The sequence below is a fragment of the Chionomys nivalis genome, chromosome 11, assembly GCF_950005125.1.
Source record: "Chionomys nivalis chromosome 11, mChiNiv1.1, whole genome shotgun sequence".
NCBI lineage: Eukaryota > Metazoa > Chordata > Mammalia > Rodentia > Cricetidae > Chionomys > Chionomys nivalis.
Window position 1 is genome coordinate 79,215,038 of NC_080096.1, and position 15,366 is coordinate 79,230,403.

Here is a 15,366-nt window from a genome sequence, read left to right on the forward strand (position 1 = left end):
AGCGGTTAAGAGCATTGCCTATTCTTCCAAAGGTCCTGAGTTCGATTCCCAGCACCACATGGTGGCTCACAACCATCTGTAATGAGATCTGGTGCCCTCTTCAGGCATACATGAAGACAGAATATTGTATACATAATAAATAAATAAATATTTAAAAAAAATAAATAAATAAATTCAAATACGACTTTAAGAAAAAAAAGTTTTGATTAATTTTTCAAAAATGGTTTCTCTGTATAGCCATGGCTGTCCTGGAACTGGCTCTGTAGAGTAGGCTCACTTTTAACTCCGAGATCTGCCTTCCTCTGCATCCCAAGTGCTGGAATTACATTCATAACCATTCCTGGTTTAAAGAAAGTTTTTTTTTTTCAGATTTTTTTTTTAAGGAATTTATTTAAGATACACAAGCCTTTGATTTTAAAAAAAAAAATAACAACCAATATTTAAAGCAGAGGGTAGGAAATGCATATTGGTATCTCTGGCTAAGACATATATTATACAATTGAGAAATGAGTATGACCCCAGGAAGCAGTCACTGAATTTTCTTCCAAAGCCAGCAGACGGCTTACAGGCCTTCTAGCAGGATGTTGGAGAGCACCAGTGCCTCAGAGTTTATGCATAGGGAAGCATCTCCTAGTCAAGCCCCTTGTCCATCTCTTGACCTAATTACCATTTCCCTAAGCCTCCTTTTTCAATGGGTGAAACTACTTACTTCTGGATAATGCCATCACCACAGTACCCGCTTCCATGGGTGTATATGGCAGCCGGTGATGGCTCACTCTCTTTGCTTCCTGAAATGGTGATAATCTGGTACTGGTACACATTGCCAAGTTTCAGATCCCTGGAAAAATGCAGAGGAACTCGTTAGTTAAAACAAATACAGTGCTTGGGGCTGATAGGCAGAGAATAAAATATTGATTCCTTTGAGTATTCAGTCTTGCTTTTTTTTTTTTTAAATCGAAGGCACATTTAGTAATACAATAATCTGTATTATGCACTGGATTAAGGTTCTTTGTTAAGCACAATGGAGTACATTATAATGTACACCAATAAAAACATCCGTTACCAGATGGATAGCTGTGTAGTACAAAGTGCTTTGGACTTTGAACTTCATAGCTATCCTTGCAGAAGAGTAGCAGGGAGGATGGAATCCGTGCATTAAGAGAGTGTGGGAAGAAGAGATCCCGGTAAAAGACTGGGTAGGTAAGAGCACAGAAAGCAGAGGGAGCATATTGGTTCTGCTGGACATCGTCTGACCAGGTTCTCGCCTTTAAAGACCTGTACGCAGAAACCCCACTGAGTACGAGATAACCTCTTTCTTACAGGGTGTTCTTAGAGACTAGCCTCCTCTCTCCACATTCCTATCCATGACTCTTACTCATTACCTAAATAACAATAGCATTCATTAATTGAATCTTGGCCTTAGGCTATGCACTTGCTATGTATTTGCTTATTTGAGAATCAAGACAACTCTACGTGGTAACTCATATTTAATGTTGTTTTTATAGATGATGAATATGAGGCATACAGAAGTTAAGCCAATTGTTTCCAACTGCATGCAATTGAGTAACAGCTTATATTTTGCTTCCCTTAACCCCACAGGCCTGCCTAATAACCATGTCTCTTGAAGAGAGGGATCTAGTACTAGAATAACAGTTCCGGAGCCTGGTACCTGCCAGACTTCCAGCATGCCAAAACTGCATCTCTCCTCTGGCTTAAGACATCCAGGGCCTGTCCAGGCTTCCTCACCAGGAACCTGGCTACTGCCAATTACCCTCTAACACAAAAGCATGTTTGTGTCAATTCTACATGACCACATCTCCACTCATATTTTCTGATAGACAATATTCAAAGGGATTTATTATCTTTTATTTGCATTGACTTATGTGTTATCAATTATTCATTTCTTAAGATAAAATAATGTCCCATGGGTAAAATCATCAAAGGTTAATAAGGAGATTCCAGCGTGAAAGGAGACAGAATTTATAAATGGAAGGAAGATGTCAGGAAATCTCTGGATCTCCCTGCCCATCTGTTATTTCAGCTGCTGGGAAGGCTGCAGATGTTTGGATAAGGCCAACAAGATGACAGGTGCATGGACAACGGACAGGGAAGGGTTCCTGATACCTTATGTAGTGAGAGTTAAGAGTTTGTGAGCAATGGAAGATTCTTGTGAATAACACTGCACTGGGGGAAACAATGGACACACCATCCCCCAAGGGAGGTTGTCTTAGCAGCACTGAAGCAGCTAAACCAAACACCCTTAGGGATTGTACAAGAGCTCTGGTGATGAACACCTAGTGGGAGAGTGAAGAAATATCTTGGGATATTGTGTAGATAAATGATGGTTGCATTGCAAACTCACAGAATGACATCACTAGATGATCCCTTTTATTGACTCTTTATGCCTCAACTAAGTAAGAGAGGGGACAGAGTGAGAGTCTAAAAAGAACATAAAGGCATAAGATAAATATGGCATGATTTCTACTAGAAACTCACCTAGCTCTAAAATGTGGAGGTACATTAAAAATATGACAACATTACTTCAGGCTACAGCCTGGGCAACAGAGGGCGTATATTCAAGGTCCGAACAGATGGGGACCTTCTCCCGAGAAGCTTGCCAAAGTGAGCAGTGTTTCTCAGCTTGCTTTTCATGTGCATGCCTGTTGTGTGTGTGTGTGTGTGTGTGTGTGTGACATGATAAATTATTTGTAGCTGAAATATTTAATACGATAGGATGTCTTCCTTCTAGCTCTACCTTGGTTTCTCTTGGAGCATCTTCATGCCATTGTCCTCCGATGCCTCAGCAATCATCAACTTGTGGGGAAGCAAGCATGTTTTTGTGTCCTGGTTTTATTACATTTAGCCAGAAAGTCATGGGATTATTTTTTTTTGTATGTCTCTGAGCCTATTTCAAATTAATTCTAAACCTGGCCTTATAGTATTTTCGTACAGCTTGAACGTGAGAACATCAACAGTATCCCTGTGTACCTAGTCCTGACGAATTCCTAGGAAAGGTTGAGCTATTATTATCAATGGCTGATTAGCAATGTTCCCAGTCACTGAAATTATCCTATGGGCTCTTTAATGGGGTTGGCAGTGAAGAGTCAGATGATACATACAACTCTGGTGAGGCGAAATCATGAATATGGGCCTACCACCTGCCTTTTGTATTGTACAGTCTTGGCTAGTCCATCTTGTAAGGTATCATTTATTTGGAAAACACGCAGTGCCAAACACTTCACTTTTTTTCAAGGTGACCCACGCCAATATTATGAGAATTTTACAAGCCAGGTCTTTCTGGTCTTTCTCTACCCTCTGGTAAAAGCTGTCTCCTAATGATTTCTACCCAGTGACCCACACAGTAGCAGTGTGAACAACAATTTATGCAGACATTTTCATAGCTAATCTCAGCTGTGTTTCTGGCTCTTACGTCATCTCTTTGAAGCCTAGTAGCAACTACCAGAGTCAGGGGCTAATATCTTAAGTTCCCAGATAGGGATGCAGAAACTTGAATCATCCCTTCCATGAAAAGGTGAAGGGGGAGGTACAATTGCTACCAAAATGACTGTGGATCTCCTGTAATAAAGCTACACTTTAATTTGCCTTAAAATTAATGTCAAACACAAGTTCTTAAGAACTTAGATATTTTTCGTTTTGAAAGACAAACTGGATACAGTATTTATAGATACTTTATCTTAACTAAGGAAAACTATAACTATAAATTCTTCAACTCCACCAAAGAAGAATATAGTATTACCTAAGCAAATAGGAAGTGCATTGTAAACAACTTCCAAAACTCTAGAATTGACAGAGACATCTCACTGCCTGGACAGTCACCCAAAGTTCTTCTGTACCATTGGGGAATCCATCTTTTGTTATATGTAATTTTACTATGTTAAAGTTAAAGCCTTCCCTTTTGTTTAAACAGAAAAAAAAGAGAATATAGGTACTGACAGAAAGAATATGTGGGACTCTTAAGTCTACAATCTGATACCTAACAAAATGCTAAATCCCACCTGTATTAATATTCACTGTATGTAAAGAGTATAATCACATTTTGAACCACTTTTTACTTTTGGGAGAGTTAAGTGGAATAATGGAGATAAATGATTAAATATACATAGCATTTATGGTTTTAGCCATGTAAAATCCATATTTCTGTGTTATTAAATTCTTGTTTCTGCGGAAAAAAAGAAAGACAAACTGGTGAGTGCTGAAGATTTTGCTGGTTTGGTTAGACTCTTTGCCACAACTGCTCTAAAAGCAGAAGGCTGGTGGCCATCCTTCCTTCCAGCTGCACTCATCCCCCTCACCCCACTGACATCCTCACTTCTAGTAGCCTTGTCTTCTGCCTTTCCAGAGGCTTCCACTGTGCTCTGAAGTTTGCTGCTAAACTGAAACTTCTCCTTTCCTCCCCCATTTCCTTTCTCTTTCAAAACTAAAATGTTCAGATTTCATCTGAAATGTGATTATTTTGTTTTGATCACTTTTGATTTTTTTTTGCAGAATTTGGAATACTACTTTATATTTTATCATTAAAATGCATTAATCTTCATTAATATTTTATCATCAGTTTTCAAAGTTCTTGATTACTTTTGCATTTCCTTAATAAATTCTCATATGATGGATTATTTAGCTAATATTGAGAAACTGGTTTTTGGCTACTTTGCATACCATGTTAAACCATTGCATCTGTACAAATGTCTCAAATGACATATCTGCCTAAGGTTTACATTCTCAATTATTGCAGAGATGCTTTCATTTCTCATTGGCATGATTTCCTCAGTAGTCCTTAGAAACATGATTATAAAGCTGGGTGTGGTAGCTCACATGCATAATCCCAGCATCTGAAAGACTGAGACAAGATTGCCACAATTTCAAGGCTAGTCCAAGCTACCTAGTGAGTAATAGAACAGCTGGGTTTTATTTATCTATCTATCTATCTATCTATCTATCTATCTATCTATCTATCTATCTATCTATCTATTTATTTATTATGTATTCAGTGTTCTGTCTGCATGTATGCCTGCAGGCCATTACAGATGGTTGTGAGCTACCATGTGGTTGCTGGGAATAGAACTCAGGACCTTTGGAAGAACAGGCAAAGCTCTTAACTACTGAGCCATCTCTCTAGCCGCTGAACAGCTTAACTGATAATCTGTCTCTGTGTGTGTGTTCGTAAATATGTATACCAACGTATATTGAAATATATCTCAAATATGCAGTATAAACACACATGAAATTTGGGTAAATTTTGACATAATTATATTAAGAATATAAAACGTTAGACCCTCTGCATATATAGGAAAATTGAGTAGCTTGATCTTGTGGGATTCCTAGCAGTGCGAGCATGGTCTGTCTCTGACTCTTTTACTGGCCTTTGCGACTCTATTCTTCATAGTTGGTTCCTTTGCCCAGCCTTAATACAAGTGGAGGTGCTTAGTCTTATAACTTGAAATGCAGTGTTTTGTTGGTATCATGGGAGGCCTGCCTTTTTCTGAACAGAGGCGGAGTGGATTAAGAGGGTGCAGAGGGGAGATGGGAAGAGGGAATAGAAGGAGAGGAGGGAGGGGAAACTGCAGTCAGGATGTAAAATAAATAAATAAATTTAGAGTAAAAGTTAAGAAAAGAATATAAAAACCCAGAAGATGTCTAATCACCCTTAGGTTTAAACACTGAGATATTCATTTTCAAATGCATATTTAAAATTACTGATATATAGTTAATATTATGCTGGGTTAATTACAAATTATAGAAACCTGTAGAAAATCAAATCATTACAATTCCTGGAGCCTGAGTTTTGAATCAGGGTTTGTTACTGTTGTTTTATACTTCCATGACAACGTGAAATGGAAAATACGGCAGCAGGATGGGAGGACTAGAAGGCAGACCCTTTTACACTATGGTAATGCCCTAGTTTGTTTCCTTCGGGAAACTTCTGAGACCCTTGGTTATTCTTCATCAATATCCTATTGTTTCCACAGCACAGCCTTCATGTGCCATAGTGTCTGCGCATGTCTCTGTTTTCTTTTTTTTTTTTTTTTTTTTTTTTTTTTTTTTTTTTTTTGGTTTTTTGAAACAGGGTTTCTCTGTGTCTTTGGAGCCTGTCCTGGAACTAGCTCTGTAGACCAGGCTGGTCTCGAACTCACAGAGATCCACCTGCCTCTGCCTCCCGAGTGCTGGGATTAAAGGCATGAGCCACCACCACCCGGCATGTCTCTGTTTTTAAGTTGTGATTTGTTTCTCTTTATTCTCTATATTCTAGATAAACAACTGCAGCTATAGTTTCGGCTTGTTTCCTCCATGCCAGGCATTTGTACTTACAGTTTCAATCAGAACAAATATTCCTTGACCAATTGTTATTATTATACCTTCTCAGGTGAAGAAACTAACACATTAAGGGTAGAATAAACTACCTGCCCATAGCTTTTGCCACAGACAGAAACTTGAACAAGTTCTGTATGACCATGTCCCAAGACAGTGTTTATTTTAGTTACAGACAGTCCCAGGTATTATATACTTAAAAATACAACAGACAGGAAATCAACAGTCAGATCTGCAAGCTAGAAAGGTTTACATATGAAGTCCAAGTGGAAAGATATAGAAATCAGAAGACACACACTCTCTTTTAAATACTGTCACTGAGTTGGTGCCATGGAAAGCCAATACTTCCCTGGGCATCTGTTTATTCATCTCCAAGAGAGATTTGGGGAGAAGTGTAATGCCTAGATCGTCAATCTACAGCTACAAGATAATGAAGAATGTGTTTTTCAGTTTTCATGGCTTGGACTGTTATACAGGTTAGAAGTTGCCACTCTAGTTAAAATTCTGTACTAAGAACGGGTGTAGGTCAAAGCCTACCACCCAGACTGTCTGAGCTGGAAGATATGATGGCGAGACCACCTAGGCTGCCTCTGGCTCAGGAAGATCCCAAACATTCTGGTCCAGCCTAGGGCAATGCCTAGGCACTCCAGATACAAGCTTGGAGCCAAGAATGGGGAAGGAAGGAAACAATCATTTTTCAGGCCTGGGATGAAGTGCCAGAGCTTCACAGAAACCCTTACATCTGTTTTAATTAGAAGACATATCAATCACACAGAAAAGTGTGGAGAAACCAACAGAACCTCCTCTTCATCTCTGTCAAATGTTACATTGGGTTATATTTTATTTTTATATTCATTTGCTTTATATCAATTTTTACTTAGTATATATACACTAGTTTACATATCTTAAATCTCAAGGAGTATTTATTTATTTAGGTTTCTCAAGAAAGAGTTTCTCTGTGTATTTCTGGCTGTCTTAGAACTCACACTGTAGACCAGGCTGGCCTAGAACTCACAGAGATACACCTATCTTTGCCTTCCTGAATATTGGAATTAAAGGCATGCACCACCACCACCCAGCTGAGGGTTTAATATTATTTTCATCTTTGTGTAGCTTTTTGTCCATTCATATTGTTTTGGGATTATTCCCAGTGGTACAAGTAGATTCTGTTCATTATTTTCAGAACCATAAGACACACTTTCAGTGGCCGTTCTGTATAGAATGGGAGCCTAGGTTTATTCTTTTAATATCATTGTTATTTAAAACATTTGTTTGTTGTTTTCAACAATGTTGCTTTATACAATGGTGTTCACATTCCTGTGGACACAGAACAAGAGTTTTCTGAAAGAAATACACCAAACAATAGCATTATTAGGCAGAGAGTACTTGCATTTTCAAACTTATTACATGTTGCCAAATTGTTCTCCCCAAAGGTTACACCAATTAGCAAGTCTACCAACAGACTTCCCCTTGCCTCGGTCTTTGCCAGCACTAGTTCTGCCAAACATTTAGTTTTTTGCCAATCGGCTAGTTATTAAATTATATTTAATTATTGTATTATTTTGTTGTTGCTCCATTGCTAATAAACCAGAGTATCTTTTTATATAATGGTTGGCATCAAACATTTGTATGCCCCTAGATTGCCTGTTCATCCTTGTTCAAAGTCAGGCTCTTTCTGTATTGATGTGCCGTGTCCACATACACCAGATAGGAACTCTTTCTAAGTGATGATTTTGAAAATGCCATTTCTAAGTTTTTTACCCTACTCTGTACTCTGCTTATGCTGTTTCATTGAGCAGTGATTTTTGTTCCTTTCATGATTTGTGCTCCAGTATCATAAGACAGCTTCTTTAATTTAAAAACAGTTTTCTTCTTTCAAATGATGCGCCTATGTGTATGTCTGTGTTGGGGTATGAGCACCTGTGAGCATGTGTGAGCACCGGTGCCCACAGACCCCAGAAGTAGGCACTGCAGGTAGAGGTGGTTGTGAATGGGTGCTAGGAGCTGAGCACACAGTAAGTAGGTGCTCTTACCACCGAGCCATCTCTCGAGCTCTCTAATGACTTCTAATGAGCAAATCATTCGCTTCTTATATGTATTCACGTATGAATTATCCCATTACACTGGCCTTATTTGTTTATGTATTCATTTATTTATTTATTGTGGGTGTGTGTGCATGTGCATACCCATGACAAATGTACCTCCCCGCAGAGGTCAAGGGTCAGCCTCAGATAATCTTCCTCACTTGCTGCTCCTCTTTAGTTTTGACGTAGAGTCTCTCATTGAACCTAGAGCGTGTTGTTTTATCCAGAATGGTTGCTCAGCAAGGCCCTAGAATTCCCCTGCCTCAGCCTCCTCAGCACACTACCTTGCCTGGCTATTTGTGGAAATCAGGAATGGGAACTCAAGTCTTCCACACTTGCACAGAAAGCACATCACCTAGGGAACCATCTTCTTAGCACTGAGGTCCAGTTTTGCTATCATGCTGTCAGTAGCAATCTTTCTTAGTCCCCACATCTACATAGACATCGTGATTTGTGTTACAGATACATTTTATACTTTGTTTTATCCTTCAAAAGATTATTTACTCTTTTAATGAGCTATAGGATTATTTGCTTTTTAATGTCTAGTGAGATTTTATTCCGATTTTATCGAATACATAGAGGTTTTGGGGGAGAAAGGATGTCTTTCTGATTTAAATCCTCACATTAAATCATTAAATCCTCATATAACATAACATTTCATATATTTAAGTATTCCTTTAAAAACCAAAACAAAACAGGATTTCTCTGTCCTGGAGTTCCTCTGAAGACCAGGCTGTCCTTGAACTCACAGAGATTCTCCTGTCTCTGCTTCCCTTAAAGGTGTGTTCAGCTTGAGCATTCTTTCATGTAACATTTTAAGTCTTTTTTTTTTGACAAAAAAAATGTGATTTTTGCTTATTAGGAATACACCTTTAACTGGACATGTTATGAATGTCAGTGCTATAATTATTGTAGCTCTGTCTCTCTACAAACAGAATTCTATAATTCTCTGGGGGTTATAAAAATTAAGATATAATTAAGACCTGTTTAGAAGCCATCAAAGACTATTTCATTAATTCCAATAACATGTTGGCTCTGTAGTCTCAGCAGAAGAAGAGAGACAGCTGTGTTGTTTGGACTCAGGGTCTTGCACAACTAAGGAAGCAACTCTCCTCTCACCAAGCAACATCCGTAGCCATCTCCTCATCTCTGTTCCTGTCTACATGGAACCAAGGACACGACTGGCATTTTGGATTGGATTTGACACTTTGTTTTAAAAATGATGTGTGTATATATATATATATATATATATATATATATATATATATGTATACACACACACACACATATTTGTGGTGCTGGGGATCGAACCAGGACTTCAGACTTGCTAAGATGAGCACTCTTTTTTTTGTTTGTTTATTTGGATTTTTTGTTTGACTATTTCTATATCTAACAGAAAACTCCAATTCAAAAATTAAAAAAATTAATTTAATAATTTAGATTACCAATAGCAGATTATGTAATATTAAATTCATCTTTCATTCTAGAATAATCCAGCTAGAATAATGTAATAATCTATCTATAATAATGTGTTTTTCCATGAGATTGCAGATGTTGATACACCACTGAATTCTGTTTGGTAATATCATATATTAAATTATTGTTGTTTTGTTATAAATTTTACCAATTGAAAATTTTATAGTCTTTTTATTTATTTATTTGATTTTTTATATGTGGCCTAACAGAAATCACATGATAAAAGTAAACTTTAAAAATATCATCTTCTATAAGATACCAGTTCCTTAATGTTTGCTGAGATATGTTCTGTTTCTAATACATGAGAAAAAATTAAATAGAGAATACATAATTTATCATATCAAAAAGAACATATTTAAAAGAACAATTGCTATTTTGTAGTTAAAAATCTTCTAGTTTACCATTGTATCTTAATGAACTTTGCAATTTTCCACCGAGGCTAGGGGTACCTCTGAACTAAGGAGAGAATAATTGAAAAGGAGAATCTGAATTAAACAGTTGATTTGGGGTTATATGTTCCTTAAATTTGTTCACATGTTCTAGCTGACTTCTTGGGAAAACATACATTAGTAAGCCATGCATTAGTGGACAATAAAGTTCAGAACATTACAACATTTAAAGACTGTTCATGCTCTGCTTTATGGCTCTACAGTGCTTTAGAGATCTGCAACACATATTAACAAAGGGGTTAGCATTAACGTAGTCATATTTAGTGCCGTATAAAAAGTATAGAGCCTGCGTGAAGAAGGTTTCTATCACCTAGGCTCATAAGGAGAGCATCCTGGGTGAGTTCTCACAAAGAAGTGCACTCTGTTTACCTGACTGCAGAAAGGTCAGAGTTTAAGTCAAAAGAGCAAGAAACTTGGCTTTTCTGGCAATGACTTCATGATATTTGCCTTTCGTAACAGAATAGACATCTGGCTTGGGGAGAGAGCAAGTGTTCCCTACTGAGTAGAAGATATTGTCATATCCTACTGCATTTTAAGAGAGCTAAAACTTGGAATAGCATAGCACACCTCATGGAATGACCTTAAAGACAGGAGTAGTCTACCCAAAGAAGGTGTTTCTTGACGCTCATACAAGAAAGGTACACTTGGGGCTTTCATGAGTGACTGTCATACGGTGCTTTTAATTTCAGTGCAGGCCTCACGTAAATTGTTAAAAGAAAGTTCCATTTCTATTTCAGGTTGGGAAGTCCTTTATCTTAATTTTTATTGGTGAGGCGAGTGATGGGTTGTTTGTCATAGATTTGGTGTAAAGTACCCTCATTGTGAGGAATATCTTAAAAAGCAGTCAGACAAACTGGTACTGGATGAACTGGCAAGAAAAGTGCCCAAGATTCCCTCATTAACACTGCTGTGATATTGGACAAGTAAGTCTTTCTATTCAGTTTGTTTTCATTCAATTAAAAAACATGGAGTTTAGGACTGATGAATAACACTAAGTGAGATGCTGTCATTGACTTCAAATAGTTCAGAGAGCAAAATTGGAGATAAGCTATGTTGAAAGTCATTGAAATACAATGAACAGCTTAAAAATGGTTAACCCAGAGCAGGACTCAGCCATGCATATGAACATGGAGAGGGTAGATAGACTTCTTTTCGACACCAGAATTAAGTTGGTTTCCTGGTATAAATCTTTAGTTCCTTGTACTTTTTTTTTTTAAAGCAATCACTTTCTATATGTCATATTGAATGCCTGTTTACTTTCTGAAATCAGAGGACACACTAACCACTGTAGCTAGATCTCAGTTTCTAGCAGCTGTCCACAAGCGTCTACCAAGCAAATGGGTTGAACCAGTTCGTTGAGACAGAATAGAAAATGTCAATAAGGACTATGACATTCTGAGCAGCAGGAATGCCCTACAATAAAGCACAGGGCAATCTTTTAAGATAAAGAACAGTTCATTTAGACTGAGCTATCAGATTAGCCACAGGATGAGGAAGCCTTTACTACAATGGTCAAGTTAGAGTGTACAGTCAATGAGGGATCCTCAGCCGTGGGCAGTGGTTTCCACTGTAGTAAGAACACGGCTAGATGTAGTGTTTGCCCAAGTTTCTTCCCTACCTACAGCTATCAAACTCAAAACACAGACGTCGCCTAATAGTTGAGACATAAGCTCAGCATCTATCCTTTGTACTGCTCTAGGGTCTCCCTCCCTCTATCCATCTTTTCTCCTCTCCCTCCATCCATCTTTTCTCCTCTCAGTCCAGGTACATGGAAGCCACCAGCCTTTTTACACAAATGTCTCCTTACTCTTTACTGAGGTCCTATTGCTAAGAATGATTGTTTTGCAATGGCTACCACCCTATTCCTCCTGGTGATCACTGCAGCCGCCAGTTCATAACCTGAATTCAACAAATGAAGAAAGAGATGTCACGAGCTGAGACTCTATTGAGCATTTGGATGCTGTCCCATTGGGACCAGGTAGAATCTCTCATATAGGTATGGCAAAACTCACTCCTTTCCTATTGACAAAGCTGTTCTTAGTTCATGTAAGACCCAGCAAAGAGCAAACAAATATATACACACAACTGATTAATTCCAGCAGTCTTTGATATAATTGTCCAAAGCTTTGCCCTGGTACCAATTTAAAGCCCAGTAGCAAATTTAATAAAACTAACAGTTTGCAGCCAAGGCCTTTGTTATTTTGTTTTAATTATCTTTTACCACCAATTGAAATAATTTTCTTACTTTCTTGGTGCAATGAAATAAAACACAAGGGAAAGAAAGGAGAGAAAATGTGGAAATTATAAAAGACCCTGAGCTTAAGATCCTGTCATAAGGTGACAGGCATCCTGTGATTTTTCCTGGTTATTTGTGTCCTGCTGAGACCTGAATGGAGTATGTTTACCACTCTGGGGGAAACTCCACACCTGGAGAGCATTAAAGTGAAAGAGAGGAAAGTATTCCCAAGGGACCCTCACTTTTTTTTTCTGAAGGCAACCAAAGAAGGTATGTGACAATCTCCCCCAAGTCGTTCTCTGGTGATGGACAGGTCACTTGATTATAGAGCAGAGGCTTGTGACAAGCTACTTGATAGCCAAGGACTCTGGGAGCCAAAACACCAGATATAGTTGGATGTAAACAAGGCATGCAGTATGGTGTGAAAATCGAGGCCAAGTTGGGGCCAGCCAGTACAGCACAGCGACCCAGTGACAGCTGGTGATTGAGCGGCACAGAGGAGTTACTGAGGGCTGGAGGCGGGTGGGGAAAGCAATCTCCTTTCTCCTCCTGTAGCCTTTCTGGGTGGCCAGCAATTTTATTACTGGCAGAGGGCGAGCCCAACAGCATTTTTGAATTTGGCACCACATCTAAAACCATTTGGGGGCTGGGCTTCCCTTTCTTCTCTGCCCCCAACATCCCCATGGACGCTTTGGGTTCGGTGAAAACCCGCGTGCTGTTAGCAGGCTACATTTCCCCTCAATTTTGAAACCCATGTGTGCTTGGGGAAAATGTAATCCTTATGTTTCTGATTCATTTACACTTAACTCATCCAAACGCTATTTTGTAAGAACCATTTGATGTCTGCAGACTCTGCTGAGCCACTTTGTAAGTCCTGGTTCTTAGAAGCAGGAAGTTACATTGCTGTTGGGGTGAGGTGGGGGCCTGAACCTCCAAGGTTGAGTTTGTTTTGAAATGAGGACTTCTGGAGGTTCACGTGGACCCTGAACTTGACCAAATATGCTTACTTATTTCCTATGTACCCCTTCACCTAACCCAGCTGCAATGAGGTTACTACATCAGCTTTCTATGATTTCAGTCTGAGCAAACACAGAAAGCTACACCGTGATCAGGGTGAGCTGTGCTCCATTTGGAACCCCAAGGTCTCTCCAGACTCCAGCACTCTTGCTATGTAGGGAAGGAAACACCTGGGTGGCAGGTCAGGATCCCTGAGTTCTATGCTCCAATCAGCCACCAAATGGCTGTGTGACTTTAACAAAGTTATCTTGCCTATCTGGGTCCAGTTAACTAACTCTTTTGTAAGTTGTTGATGGTGTCTAGATGATTTTCAATGCTCCTTCTAACTCTCAGAGTTTAGAGCCTATTTTCTAGATGGTAGATTCAAACATCTCAAACAGTCTGCTTTAAAATTTTGGTGCCTGAGTTTTTATCTAAAGAGCATAGCTCAGGCAATTTACATAAAACTTGAAGATCTGAGTCAAACTCCATCCCCTTCAAATTAACTCACGGTGGATGAATACTAACCCTAAGTCACACAGCTAGCTGATGGCAGAGTTCAGTTTATCAACACACAAAATTACAAACAAGAAAAAAAAATAAGAAGCTTTTCTGTACAGTCACTTCCTGGCATTTTTGATAAACATGTTTGTATGGGGGTTACCAACCGTTTTCTCCATAGAACATTGAAGCTCGGGCAAAAGAAAAGAAAAACTGCCTTGCACTCTGACGGCAGGAATGTGAAAACCGCCATCAGGATGGAAGTGGAGGGCACTGCTTTGCATGAGGTAGAGTCTGGCTTGTATTAAAGCCCATGAGTGAATGATTAATCCTGGGTAGCAAACAAAGCCAGAACCCTGTAACATTAGAGGCATTAGTGCTATGGAAGATTAACCCTACTGCCCCCCAGGGGACCTTTTCAGAATATTGGACTCCACTTTGAGAATCAGTGGGTGATGAAAACTGGTGGTCTCACAGGTCCAGTCCGTTTAGTCCCAGCACGCACACACACACACACAGATACAGACGCACACAACAGAGAGACAGAGAGACCATCAGAGAGACAGGCAGAGTGGCAGAAATACAGACAGCAGAGAAGGGCGATCATGCATACATATATATGTATGCATGTATATGCACAACTATTTAGTGTATACCTCATTTCTGCCTGCATTCCTAGAAGAGAGAAATATTACAGTTCAACGTGACCCACAGCTGGTCCCTGACTCTGATTCCTGGACCAGCAACTGGAAGCCATTTTGTAAGACCTCCTCTAATCTCACCCCAAGCTTACCTTTGTATCTAATTCATTCCTAGTCAGTGGTGTCAATAGCATGGGTTCCCAAACCCATACATCTGCATCTCCCTTTTAAATGGTTGTGAGACTGTATTTGTTCAACCTCATGTAGTTCTCACCTTCCACCTCAGCCACAGATTGTTACTTTAGCTCCACACCATTTTTCCCTTCATTACTATTCATACTTGATGCCCCCTGTCCTGTCGCTACCCACTATGCACATACAGCTTAACAGATGTGCTATGGCAAAATGTGATCAATGTTTCATGCTATCCAAAGTACCATTCCCAGTAATTCCCAGTCCCCAGGATGAAGTCTAGATTCTTCAGCAAGGCAGTCTAGGACCATTATGAACTACTACTTTCCAACATCTCTGGCATTTCTGTTCAAACTTTCCCCTTTCTGTTTCTTCCCTTATCACCATAAGGAGGCAGCTCACCTCCATTCTCTGATTAAACTGTATGACCCTTCAATAATATAATATTAATAATAATAATAATGTAG

At 39.1% G+C, this 15,366-nt stretch overlaps 1 protein-coding gene across 1 annotated transcript in view; it reads right to left on the reverse strand.

Moving 5' to 3' along the window:
• Positions 1-15,366, reverse strand: part of Pappa (pappalysin 1) — a 231,453-nt gene that overhangs the window by 124,091 nt on the left and 91,996 nt on the right. Inside the window, exon 8 of the mRNA XM_057784762.1 lies at positions 710-838. Coding sequence (XP_057640745.1) covers positions 710-838 — 129 coding nt within the window. The remainder of the gene's footprint in view (positions 1-709; positions 839-15,366) is intronic.